The 14,186-nt window shown below is 44.6% G+C and overlaps 1 protein-coding gene across 6 annotated transcripts in view; it reads left to right on the forward strand.

Annotated features, from left to right (window-relative positions):
* si:dkeyp-27e10.3 (UPF0606 protein KIAA1549) overlaps positions 1-14,186 on the forward strand; it is a 37,117-nt gene that overhangs the window by 9,329 nt on the left and 13,602 nt on the right. For all 6 annotated transcript variants that reach the window (XR_007042151.1, XM_047390343.1, XM_047390346.1 and 3 more), the window contains exons 3-8: positions 7,482-8,651; positions 8,733-8,815; positions 10,241-10,540; positions 10,611-10,797; positions 11,317-11,376; positions 11,485-11,636. Coding sequence is in view for 5 of the 6 variants with exons in the window: in XM_047390343.1 (XP_047246299.1) it covers positions 7,482-8,651; positions 8,733-8,815; positions 10,241-10,540; positions 10,611-10,797; positions 11,317-11,376; positions 11,485-11,636 (1,952 nt within the window). In the remaining variant the exon portion in view is untranslated. The remainder of the gene's footprint in view (positions 1-7,481; positions 8,652-8,732; positions 8,816-10,240; positions 10,541-10,610; positions 10,798-11,316; positions 11,377-11,484; positions 11,637-14,186) is intronic.

Genomic DNA, 14,186 nt, shown 5'->3' on the forward strand with positions numbered 1-14,186 from the left:
TCCTGTGAAGCTTCCTGAGTTATCAGAAATATTAGCTTCAGCTAAACCTTCAACTTGTATATTAGACCCAATCCCAACCAAATTATTTAAGGAAGTGTTCCCTCTGATTACCAGCCCCATTTTATATATGATTAATCTATCTTTAGTAAATGGATCAGAACCACAGGCTTTTAAGGTAGCTGTAATTAAACCTTTACTTAAGAAACCTTCGCTTGATCGAGATGACTTGATAAATTACAGACCTACATCCAAAGAGATAATACTACACCCTTTAATCAAATTTTTGACAGGTGAACTTTTTAACTTAAGGGGAGTCATGGGGGTGGGGAGGTCATGGGGTCAACAGCGGTGTGTCCGAGGGGCGTAACCGTGCATGCTGATTGGTTGTCGTCATTAGGGGCGATACCTTAAATGAACCAATTACAACCCAGGAGTGTGTATGATATAAATAGAACAAGACAAATATGGTATTATCAGAAACTGTTTGGCATCAACACCAATTAAAAATAGAGGGTGTGTTTGTAAGCCTCGTTAAACCTTGAATAACCCAATGAAAACAATGGGGCGTGCTTTAGTGTTTGCTTTAAATACAGGGATAAAACTCTGCACTTTACATGCAGCATTCGTTGGAAAAGAACACCCGTTCAACAATGGCTAGAGTTAAGAGAGTTAATCGTCAAGCGGAGGAGAAACGCAACGCGTGCCAAGATGATGAACAAGCAACTGCATTATCTATATCATCTACTTCCTCATCTGAGATACCTATCGGAATTCCCGTCATGACATACTCTACCGATGATGAGGATCCAACATCAACTTCAACAGCCACGGTTGAAAATCAGACCTCGGGTCGGCCAAGAGGTATGTCAGTTCTGTGCGAAACCCCAGTGACCGTCTACCAGTATTCATCCCGTGAATTGAATGATCCTAAGAAATAAACATACTACATCTGCAGGGTACAAAGACCCCCGTTTGACACTCTGCAGGAAGAATGGTTTTTGGAGCTATATGGTCTGAGTGGTAGCTGGGGTTATATTTTCATGTATGAAATAGAGCTTTGCCTGTATCAATTGGATCAAGATGAGGTATTTAATGGATCACTGGCTCTGTGTACTCTCACCCACAGCGACTGGGCTGTGTTAAGGCTTGCAATCCCGCACCTTAATGATAGCCCTGAAACAGTCTCAATGCAGGAGAGGGAGGATGAAGAAGAAGAAGAGGAAAATGAACTGTCTCCTCGACCTGCAAAACGGGCGAGAATGTTTCATATACCATCCGATGTTGAAATAGCCGAGTGAGAACCTCTCTTTAGCGCAGTGTGGGGGTCAAAAACCACAGAAAATGGTCGCTGGTCTTTTCGGGCAAGCAGACGCAAGAACAACCGGACAAACCCCTCAGATCTGTTTGTGCTGGAGGCGTTCAATCGGAACTGCGGCATATTCAAGACAATGCTGGCTCTGCCGTTTGAAGCTTGGGCAGAGAAGATGAGAGAAATTGGACAGCGTCTTTTCGACCTTTTCCACAACTCACGCAGTTGGATCGATTTCATGTCAGTGAAAAAAACGCTGACGTTTCCTGTTTTACGTCTAGAACAAATCCTCTTCTGAGGACCCGCCCCCTTCCTATGATATATATACGGGGGGATAACAGCGAGCTCACAGACACTGAGAATCGAATCGTGAGAATGAGTGAGCCAACACCATACAGGGATCTCTACAACCACCGAGCAGAGATCCACTTCTCTCCTGAGCACGATGAAAGCTTCAACATTGGACCATTTCATCCGCCTTCCCCGGGCCTCTTCTCACCATCCACCTCAACGTCCTCATTCTCAGAGACCCACTTCAGTCCTGCATCACCTACAGGATACAACATGAAAATGTATCAACCGCCTTCTCCAGACCTCTACTCACCATCGCCGCTATTCATGGCTGAGTCTGTAGACACAGATATCCAGTCTGAAGACATGAAGGTGGTCGTGGAGGATGAGGTAACTACCAGCTACTCACCCTTTCCCAAAGCCCCTACACATACCCTGGAACCGATGCAGGATGATTTAACAACTTAATGCTCACCCTCTACCAATGATCCACATGGCCCTGTCTTTCAGTGTTTAACCCTTTCTCTCTCCTAGACATGGCTACTGACTGAGCTTCTTCTGTGACTAACTCTATGTGCTCTCTTTCAGACTCTAACCTTGAAAACTGGATCAGAGTTTATCTGTTCTTTCTTTCTAGATGAAACGACTAAAGGAGCTACATCCATTAACATTTACTTTTCCTTCCCATAGAAAGTACTCCTGGATCAGTGCGTCTTTGTTCTCTTTGTGTCTCTGCTCTGTTCTCTCAAACCCCCAGTCGGTCGTGGCAGATGGCCGCTCACACTGAGCCTGGTTCTGGTTCTGCTGGAGGTTTCTTCCTGTTAAAAGGGAGTTTTTCCTCTCCACTGTCTCTACATGCATGCTCAGTATGAGGGATTGCTGCAAAGTCAACACCAGTGACTGTCCACTGTCTCTACATGCTCATCCAGGAGGAGTGAATGCTGCAAGTCACTGACTGGATGCAATCTGCTGGGTTTCCTTAGATAGAAAAACTTTTTATCCAATTTGAATAAATAACTGAATCTGACTGAACTGTTCAATGGTTACGATTAATTGGAATGTATGAACCTGAGTGGGAATCTATATGATTGATTGAATTGACTTTGTAAAGAGCCTTGAGACAACATGTGTTGTAAAATGGTGCTTTATAAATAAAACTGAATTAAAACTGAATAAAATGAAAAACCAGGCACACTGAGCAAGAAGTGCTTTATGTGAAAAAGACAAAGAAGGAGAGTTGGCTACAATAATTTCAGATACACACAAGAGATTGTTCTAAAAATAATATTTTGGAATTTTGCTTCATGTGACTTAAAGTCAGACATTACACCAAGAATCATTACAGTGAGACTAGAGGTCAACAAAACGCCATCCAGCATTGGTTAACTGTTAAATACAAAGTTCTGCTAGTGTTGACCTCCTAAAAAATGTAGCTCTATATTTATAGAATCTATATATAAAAAATTAAGAATTAGCACCTCTAAACAGGCAACCATTCAGATCAACAAAGATAAAACTGAAATATGACAAACCTTTGTGGCGTGTGCTAAGCTTTGTGCAAGAATCCACTATACAGGTCCTTCTCAAAATATTAGCATATTGTGATAAAGTTCATTATTTTCCATAATGTCATGATGAAAATGTAACATTCATATATTTTAGATTCATTGCACACTAACTGAAATATTTCAGGTCTTTTATTGTCTTAATACGGATGATTTTGGCATACAGCTCATGAAAACCCAAAATTCCTATCTCACAAAATTAGCATATCATTAAAAGGGTCTCTAAACGAGCTATGAACCTAATCATCTGAATCAAAGAGTTAACTCTAAACACCTGCAAAAGATTCCTGAGGCCTTTAAAACTCCCAGCCTGGTTCATCACTCAGAGAAGCAGCACTGGACTGTTGCTCAGTGGTCCAAAGTACGTTTTTCGGATGAAAGCAAATTCTGCATGTCATTCGGAAATCAAGGTGCCAGAGTCTGGAGGAAGACTGGGGAGAAGGAAATGCCAAAATGCCAGAAGTCCAGTGTCAAGTACCCACAGTCAGTGATGGTCTGGGGTGCCGTGTCAGCTGCTGGTGTTGGTCCACTGTGTTTTATCAAGGGCAGGGTCAATGCAGCTAGCTATCAGGAGATTTTGGAGCACTTCATGCTTCCATCTGCTGAAAAGCTTTATGGAGATGAAGATTTCATTTTTCAGCACAACCTGGCACCTGCTCACAGTGCCAAAACCACTGGTAAATGGTTTAATGACCATGGTATCACTGTGCTCAATTGGCCTGCCAACCCTCCTGACCTGAACCCCATAGAGAATCTGTGGGATATTGTGAAGAGAACGTTGAGAGACTCAAGACCCAACACTCTGGATGAGCTAAAGGCCGCTATCGAAGCATCCTGGGCCTCCATAAGACCTCAGCAGTGCCACAGGCTGATTGCCTCCATGCCACGCCGCATTGAAGCAGTCATTTCTGCAAAAGGATTCCCGACCAAGTATTGAGTGCATAACTGTACATGATTATTTGAAGGTTGATGTTTTTTGTATTAAAAACACTTTTCTTTTATTGGTCGGATGAAATATGCTAATTTTGTGAGATAGGAATTATGGGTTTTCATGAGCTGTATGCCAAAATCATCCGTATTAAGACAATAAAATACCTGAAATATTTCAGTTAGTGTGCAATGAATCTAAAATATATGAATGTTAAATTTTCATCATGACATTATGGAAAATAATGAACTTTATCACAATATGCTAATATTTTGAGAAGGACCTGTAAACCCTGTGGAGCCACTCTTAAAAACCTCAACGGCACAGATCTCTGTTCATCTACAGTAGACTACAGCCCAAGAGAGGTAGAGTGTTCAAAATAACAAGTAACAACTGTGTTTCTTCTGTTTCTGCCACTAATGTTGTAATTATTATGATTATATTATTTAAAATTTATATTTTATTATTTTCTTAAATAATAATTCTGTCTGTTAAGTGTTGTCCGGTGAATGCCAGCCCAATAAGGCGGTGGTATTAAGACAATAATGAAAGGGGTGAGCCAAGCTCTGACTTTACTGAACAGCAGAACTCTGCACACACATGGAATAAATTCATACAATATTTAAGGAAATTAATGGTTATTAATTAGCTATCACATTTAGTAAAATAATATTTAGGGAAATTTTATTTCCTAGATTGGATACCAGTAACCTTTCTGGATAAGGCCTACATAAGATGGCGGCAAGTCACATGTTACCCCCTTGGCCTCAGCTGTTAGCAGTTGGAGCTAATAAAGGATACAAACAGCTTGCTTCCACTCCTTTAAAGTCACACATGTACCTTTTAAAATATCATCAATAAAAGGATTAAAATGCATAAGAATTGATGGCGTGTTTTGGCCAATCTGTGTTTAAACCCCCCCCCCCTTAAATAAAGTTTGTTAACTTTAAAACACAACACAGAACACATCATTAACTGAGCCGCTGGTCTGCTAGCACTTAGCTGAGATTCTCAACACAAACAAAAAGCATGAAATAAACATTATTCAGATTATTTCATTCTAAACTAATTTCTGTGCCCAAACACCACCTATTCCGTGAACCATGCTGAAGGACAGTTGTCCTGGTTGACGAGTTAAGGAGTAAAATTGACATAAAAGGGTTAGGGTTCAAACATTCAAACCCAGTCACTTTGGTTAGTTATCACAGTGTTTTATTGTTCTTCCATTCAAACACAATCATAAAATCAGCTAGCCTTAGTGGAAATAATTAAATTGTTTAAATTACGATCTTTTGTCAAAGCTCTTTCAAAGATTTTATAGCACTTATGTTCACAGATAAAATATCCCCCAGCCATTGCAAACAGATTTTAAGTTGGAAAGAAATTACCTGCTTCATGTGTTTGTTAAATGCCATTTTATTATAAGTTGTACAGAATTTATTATAGAATATTTCTGTGTTACAAACTGTGTTTAACTTTGAAATGGCTTAAATTTTATGCAGCTGCTGTAAACTAATAGGTTGGCAAAAGTTACTTTTTAATAGTAACTTTTGCCAGTTATTCTTTACTTCTTATAAAAGAAATCAGTTACTTAGTTACCATTTATGGAAAGTAACTTTTTATGTCACTGTTCACTTTTGCGTTACTTTTATATTTCTGAACTTTGTGTGGAATTACGCCTGTTTCTAAATGTGTAGGCCTACATAAAGTTCTACTGTGGAGGACACAAGTATTTATTTTGTGCTCTTTATTAAAAACAAACTCCAAACAGAGCACTTGACAAGAAAACATTTGTCATTGTGCAACTTAATAAAACTTTCGAAAAGGCCGGCTTGTATCTCAAAGTAAATGCCTCAACCAAACCCAACAGAAAATACAATAACATAAATAAAAAACAAAAATCTCCTGCATTTTACTGGCCTATAATATCAATAAATAAAATAGCATAACACAGCTCGGGGGCAAAGACATTTCGGCCAAAATAAAATCAGACATAACTTAAAGCATTACTAAACAGAATTTAAAAAGGCTGTGTTAACCGACTATGCTGGCCTTCTTCACTGTGCATAATAGCAGAAGGAAAACAGGTTTTAGGAATAGTCACGTGACTTGTGAGATATCTCTAACATATGGGCGGCAGGCCCTTATACCACATCAGCACAGAATGTGCGATTATACCTCATCCTTCTCAGCAGAAGTGAAAAAGTCCTTCTCACTGCTGTGTGCAGCTCCAGGACCTTCTGTAGTTTTCTGCTGGTTCTGTATTGTGGAGTAGAGTGCAACACTCACGCGATTAGTGCACGCGGTGCTTCTCTCCACTCTGCCTTGCCAATCCATCGGATTTTAAATTTGAGCAAGGTCAGGGTAGCCAGTAGAGCTTCCCTGCTCTCTAATATCTGTGCAAATTGCATCTTGATGGCCTAGGATTAAATGGTACTGAAGACACAAGCCCGGTTTTCAGACACACGACTCTATTACGGGAAGAATAGTGGATTTATTAAAAAAATATATATCAGGTATTACCCTCTAGGAAAAGCAGAGGTGACAACTGAATTAACTGAGACGTCTCGACTACTCTCTCTGCCATAAACATTTCCCTTTAGCTTGTAAACACAGTGGGGATGACCAGCAGGAGGGAGCAGAAAGGAAGATGAAAGCCTTTGTTGGGGCAGGCTGAGTGTCCTTGACCTCAGGAAAACAAATGCACTTTCAAGTTTGTCATCACAACACACACCCACCTTTTGTCAGATCTGTCCCAGAGCTCTACAGCTCTGATCTGTCCTCAATAAAAGTACTGAATTGAAAAAGAAACTATGTTTCGTTAAAACTTTCAGTGGTAACGCATTACAATACTTTTAACCCCAAAAAGTAGTTACGTTACTGTAACGTGTTACACACAACACTGGTTATAGCTGTAGAACATTGGGCTGTAATCCTGACTGGAACCCCTTGGCACTGGGACAGAACCATCGGGTTTAGTTTTATGGCTGAAATCCAAAGTTTTTTTTTATCATCACCAAGGCAGTCTCACTTTCTCTCTCACCCACTCAGCAGCCTAATCAGATATCGGCCAGTTTTACTGTGTTTCCAGAACAGCAGTAGCAGGGGACACTCTTAGGATAAGCAGAGCTAGTTTCAATAAACAGCCCGCCTTTGTGCCCCACAGTGAACATGAACAAGAAACAGCCAGGTTAGCTAGAAGGTTCTGAAAAAATAGTTTCCGGGGAAGGAATATACCAGGTTGCGATAAAAATCTGATGTTTTAGTCAGTCAGGTTGTTCACGGCCCCCTGATAATTTCAGGGGTCATTCATTGTGTTCAAGGTTCAACTGTTCGGATAGGACTCATCATTTAAACTCAACAGATTCTGTTATTTAATTCCCCACAGGTGTGTTGGATTTGAACAGGATAATGAAGCCATCATCACCATCATCTACATCCTCTTCAACCTCCTCCCCACCTCCCATTGGGCCCTCAGATTTTGGTTACCATGGTGACATCGCTGGTGCCGGCTCAGCAGAGGACCCGGATGCTGGTGCTCAGGGAATCCACCTCCTCCTTAGACCTCCAGACCTCCTGTCTCCCAGTCTACCCCCACCTTTCCCCCCACACAGCCAGCCCACCCTCACCCCTCCTCCGCCCTGGGAACAGGGCCCCTCACTAGAAGAAGGATGGGGCTCTGGAGACTATTTAGAGACTTTGTCCTTCATGGTGCCAGATGGAGAGGAACTTGGTCTTGCCACACCCCTGCCCAGCCACCCCTGGGACATGGACTCTGGGGGTGGCTGGGTCTCTTATGACACCGCCTTCCCTGCCCGTCCAACCCTCGCTCTTTTCTCCCCTCTCCCTGTCTCTCCCTCCTCCTCCACTCCTAATGTACCCCTGCACACCCACACTGCCCACCTGGATGTTTTTTCCACATGGGACGAGGAATATGACCCAGAGGACATGATGCCTCTGGAACCGACAGAGGTGCTACTGCCGGACATGAACAGTCTGGAGTACTACACCAACCTGCTGGCCCGAGAAAAGGAGAGAGAGAAGGAAAGGCAGAAGGTGAAGGAGAGGGAGCAGGAGGAGCATATACATCAGACCAAGTCCAGACTCTCCATTACTCCCTTAAAGACTCAAACCCACCATTCTCCTCTGACCCCAGTCCCCACCCTTAGAGGGCCTCCTACAGAGCTAGATCACAAACATCCACCAAAAGGACCCAATCCTCCCCTCACTCCCTCACCTGCTCTTACAAATGAGAAGTCACCTACTCTACCAAAAACCTCCCAAACCACTTCCAGTCCTGCTCCACCATCCAACACTACCAGCCAGGTGTCACCCGCCACCCCACTGAGACCATCAGCTCGTCCTGGTAGACCAGAAAGACCATCAGTGATGACAGAAAAAATAGCAAAAACCCCTGCCATAATGACCACCACCCAGATTACCTCCATCAGTCTAACCAGAGGCACCCCAGTTACCACACCCAAAGGGGCCCAGACACCGCTCACCAGACAGTATCTGTGTAATGTCACCAAGCCTGAGCTGTACCTGGTCAGAGTCGGTAAGTCCCCCAGCCTGTCGTGTTACAGGAAGTACTGCTTCTTCATTCAACCAGGTGATGCAGTGTTGTTTCTGTCTGCAGTGAGTGCTAAAGGCTCATCGGCTAGTTTCAGTCATGTCCGGGATGTGCTGAGGAAAGAGTTCAACCGCTCGGTGGAGCTGCAGGTAAGCATGTGACCCCAAGTACAGTCTCTGACTGTTGTCCCTTATTGTTACTAAATCATTTAAAGAACAAGTTGTGCTGCATAAAAGGCAAGCACTCCAGCATGGGCTCACCTGAAAGAGTTTGGTCTTGCACCAAATTTGACCAGTTTCTAACTGCCAATCTTCTTTAGGCCTTTACTTGATGAGTACCGTATTTTCCGCACTATAAGGCGCACCGGATTATAAGGCGCACCTTCAATGAATGGCCTATTTTAGAACTTTTTTCATATATAGGGCGCACCGGATTATAAGGCGCATAGAATAGAAGCTACTGCAGTCAAACGTCTGACTGGGGTTGCGTTATGCATCCACTAGATGGAGCTGTGCTAAAGAGAATGTCAACAAAACAGTCAGATAAGTCAGTCAGTCAAACTTTATTAATACACTACAAACCAGCGTTCTGATAACTCCATTCACTCTCATGGTAAGGTCTCCTCTACATAGAATTATATTGAATAGAGCCAACCGCACGTTAGGAATGCATTGGAGTCTATGAAGTTGAAGTTGAAATCAAACGTTAGTTAAAACGTGAAATTCAGTAAACACGTAAAAGAAACAGTTTGATGCACTAAATCAAACGTTTGTACTGTTAACCTTTCCTGTTTCTGTCCCCTGACCGTAGTCTGATGACACAGGGGAGACTCTTTCTCCAGGGCCGAAGTTACTAGTTTCCTCGGGGTTAACTCCCTCACTCATACGTTGCTGAGTTGAGCATGAAGAAACAGCATCAAAACACTGAGTTGTTGACGAGATTCGGGGTTCTTTTTAATGACTTTGCAGCACGTAAAAACACAGGGCTTACAGACTCATACACCGCTGCTCCGGTCGCCGTCTCTACCCACCCCACACACACAATAATACCGACGTCACTCCTTCACTCTTGATTCTCAGCTACGGCAGCACACAGCGCCACCTCTGTCCGGAGGAGTAATGTCAACATCTTCAATACACACACACGAAACATACACCCCACACACTGAGCTTCTAATCACATATAGTTCAGGCAATTCCTGCAACAGTACATTCAAACGTTATACACACACCAGTGGTGTTGGACTAGGAGTAAGCACAGTACAGGTGTTTACCGCTATTACTTCGGCGCCGCCCCTGACTACGGTAGCCGTAATGCTGCAAGCGGTGCGGCTTTGTAGTTTACCAGTCGTACTGAAACATTTTGACAGAGCGCCGTGTACAACTAGTATGAATTAACCAATTGATCCATATATAAGGCGCTCCGGATTACAAGGCGCACTGTCATTTTTTGAAAATATTAAAGGTTTTTAAGTTCGCCTTATAGTGCGGAAAATACGGTAATACTTAACTGTTTAAGCAAAGATTTGATTTACTCTGTTTGAGACTTGTTTTCTCACCTCGTTTCTTTTTCAGTTCCTGAGAACTCCATCCAGTTTTGCCTTTCGTGTCGTGTCAGGACCGATGATATACACTGCCATATCTGTCATCAACGCTCTCCGCCAGTCTCCACGTAGCTCAGGTCCCATTCCTACCGTATCCCCACTGTATACCATACCTGACCTTGGGTATCAGATCCACTCGGTGCTGCAGTTTGTTCCCACCCATGTCGACATCAGAGTGTGCAACTTCACTGAAAGGGTTGAGAGAGGGCTGATGATGGCATATACAGAGAGCCGAAGAAGGTCACATGAGGCAGGAAACAGCACCGTACAGGTGAGTCATACCTGTTCATTGACATGCTGATGTCAGCTAAGATAATTAAGCCTTTGACTTCCTCACACAGCTGCTAAACATCACGATGGGCATAGCTTGGCCAGCAGCGGGGCAGAAGGTTCCCGTTGACATCACATTTGCTGTGAGAGATGGGAAAGGATACCTGCCAGGGTCAGAGGTCAGCGAACACCTGAGGAAGCTCAGCCTGGTCGAGTTCAGTTTTTATGTTGGATTTCCTGCTCTGCAGATTGCAGAACGTACGTCAACACAGACACACACACAACTAAAGGTTCCTTAACGCAACCTAGTGATCGGCTGGCCAATCAGTTGGCCCTGATTTCCTTCATTTTGGGATATCGTGATCGGCCAATACTTAGTGTGAAACCAATCTTATCCCTCGATCTTATCTACTTGTCTACCCTGTTCTGTAAGTTTTGTTTCTTTTTAAAATATGAAAAATGAAAGATTAAAGGAATTGCGATGCTCCAAACTTTTCATTTATATTTGAGAGCAATTACTCATCTGCAGTTTAAACACGTTTGTATTGTTTCATGGGTTTTGTTCAATGTTCTTAAAAAAATAAGATTGGAATTTTGAAAGGTGTATGGTGACCTTATAACACCTGACAGTGTCAGTTATAAAACAAAATCTGTATCGCCAGGTCAGGCTTTTTAAATTGGTGATCGGCCATAAAACTGCTATCGGTCCCCGCCCCCCTATATTATAAACATGCATTGTACTAAGTGAGACTTGAATTTTTAAATGTGTGTTCACAGCCTTCCATTATCCTGAGCTAAATATGTCTCACCACTTGCGTGCCACATGGGTCCGTACAGGTACAACTGCAGCTCTTACTTTTACTTCAATCTGAAGAAAGCTTATTGTGTGTTAAAAAGGTCACACCTGTAGGTTTGTGCTTTGCTCACTCCTCTGTGCTATTTCAGTCCTGCTGGGTGTTCATGAGCAGCAGGTGGCTGAGAGGAGCTTTAAAGCTCGCCTGGAGAGACGTCTGGCTCTGCTACTGGAGGAAGGACTGCAGCAGACCAGCAGGAGGCGCTGGAAAAGGGCAACCGCCGTGGGCAACAACAGTCTGCAGGTATAAACAAATAAAAAGCAAAATAATACCTTCTAACTTGCTTTTACACCTGCTAAGAGTCATCTGATCATCTAATTCCTCCTGAGCTGTTCTGGCTTCCTCGCTCTGGTAGATTCAGCATCAACATTTTTCATAGTTTGTGTTTCACCTGTGCAAAAGGTAAACAGGGTTTTAGATACAGATACAGATACAGGACTCAAGGGCCATGAATAGTTTCATATTTGGATATTTTTATCAGAAACCAGTCATAAAAGTCAAGTAGTCATTAAATTTTTGTTTTCAATTGTGAAATATAACTTTGAAATTAAAGATGTTTTTTGGTTAAAATAGATGAGAAGAAGTAAAATTTGGTTGAATTTTCTTTTCACATTTAAAATATAAATAACATAAAATCTCTTGCAAAGAGGTACAAAAATATGACAAATTTTTCCATATTCCTGTATTGGCACCTAATTCTCTGCCTACCATATATTGTGACTATTGTAACTGTAGAGCAAGGTATAAATGCATTGTTTTTCGTGGATGAATGGCAGATTTCCTTTTATCCATTTTTATTTGAATATTGAATATTTAACCCCTCCTTGAACCGCCACCTTAACATGGTGGAGGGGTTTGAGTGCTCGAATGATCCTACAGGCTATGTTGTCTGGGGCTTAAATGCCCCTGGTAGGGTCTCCCATGGCAAACAGGCTCTAGGTGATGGGTCAGACAAAGAGCAGTTTAAGAATCCCTCATGATGACTACAGAAACGAGGCACGTGACGTTGCCCGGTACGGCGGAGCCGGGGTCCCACCCTGGAGCCAGGCCTGGGGTTGGAACTCGTCAAGAGAGTGCCTGGTGGCCGGGTTGCTCCTCGCGGGACCCGGCCGGGCCAAGCCCGAGGGAGAGATGCGAGGCCATCCCCCAGTGGGCCCACCACCTCCAGGGGGAACCGTGAGGGACTGGTGCAAAGAGGATTGGGTGGCAGACGAAGGTGGAGACCTCAGCAGCCCGATCCCCGGATGCTTAGGCTGGCTCTAGGGACGTGGAATGTCATCTCGCTGGGGGGCAAGGAGCCTGAGCTTGTGCGGGAGGTCGAGAGAAATTGACTAGAAATAGTCGGGCTCGCCTCCACGCACAACGTGGGCTCTGGAACCCATCTCCTTGAGAGGGGTTGGACTCTCTTCTACTCTGGAGTGGCCCACGGGGAGAGGCGGCGGGCTGGTGTGGGTTTGCTTGTCGCCCCCCAGCTCAGCCGTCTCGTGTTGGGGTTTACCCCGGTGGATGAGAGGGTCGCATCCCTGCGCCTTCGGGTTCGGGACAGGTCTCTGACTGTCATTTCGGCCTACGGGCCGAGCGATAATGCGGAGTACCCGGCCTTCTTGGCGTCCCTGTCGGGGGTGCTGGATAGTGCCCCTCCCGGGGACTCCATTATTCTGCTGGGAGACTTCAACGCCCACGTGGGGAACAACAGTGACACCTGGAGAGGCGTGATCGGGGGGAATGGCCTCGCTGATCTGAATCCGAGTGGTGTTTTGTTATTGGACATCTGTGCTCGTCACGGATAATGAACATAATGAACACCATGTTCAAACATAAGGGTGTCCATCAGTGCACTTGGCACCAGGACACCCTAGGCAGGAGGTCGATGATCGACTTTGTTGTCGTATCATCAGACCTTCGGCCGCATGTTTTGGACACTCGGGTGAAGAGAGGGGCTGAGCTGTCCACTGATCATCACCTGGTGGTGAGTTGGATCCGCTGGAGGAGGAGAAAGCCGGACAGACTTGGCAGGCCCAAGCACATAGTGAGGGTCTGTTGGGAACGTCTGGCGGAGCCCTCGGCCAGGGATGTATTCAACTCCCACCTCCGGGAGAGCTTTGACCAGATTCGAGGGGATGTTGGAGACATAGAGTCCGAGTGAACCATGTTCTCCGCATCTATTGTCGATGCTGCTGACCGTAGCTGCGGCCGTAAGGTCTGTGGTTCCTGTTGCGGCGGCAATCCCCAAACCCGGTGGTGGACACCAGCAGTAAGGGTGCTGTCAAGCTGAAGAAGGAGTCCTATCGGTTGAGGTTGGCTTGTGGGACTCCTGAGGCGGCTGACGGGTACCATGAGGCCAAGCTTGCCGCGGCCCGGGCGGTGGCAGAGGCAAAAACTCGGGCCTGGGAGGAGTTCGGTGAGGCCATGGAGAAGGACTACCGGTTGGCTCGAAGCGATTCTGGCAAACCGTCCGGCGCCTCAGGAGGGGGAAGCAGTGCTTCGCCAACACTGTTTACAGTGTTTGTGGGAGGCTGCTGACCTCGACTGAGGACATTATCAGGCGGTGGAAGAGGTACTTTGAGGATCTCCTCAATCCTGCCATCACGCATTCCCTGGTGGAAACAGAGGCTGGGGACTTGGGGTTGGATTCTTTCATCACCCAGGCTGAAGTCATCAAGGTGTTTAAAAAGCTCCGTGGTGGCAGGGTTTCGGGGGTGAATGAGATCCGCCCTGAGTACCTCAAATCTCTGGATGTTGTGGGGATGTCATGGTTGACACGCCTCTTCAACATTGCGTGGTGGTCGGGGA

Source organism: Girardinichthys multiradiatus, chromosome 17, assembly GCF_021462225.1.
Source record: "Girardinichthys multiradiatus isolate DD_20200921_A chromosome 17, DD_fGirMul_XY1, whole genome shotgun sequence".
NCBI lineage: Eukaryota > Metazoa > Chordata > Actinopteri > Cyprinodontiformes > Goodeidae > Girardinichthys > Girardinichthys multiradiatus.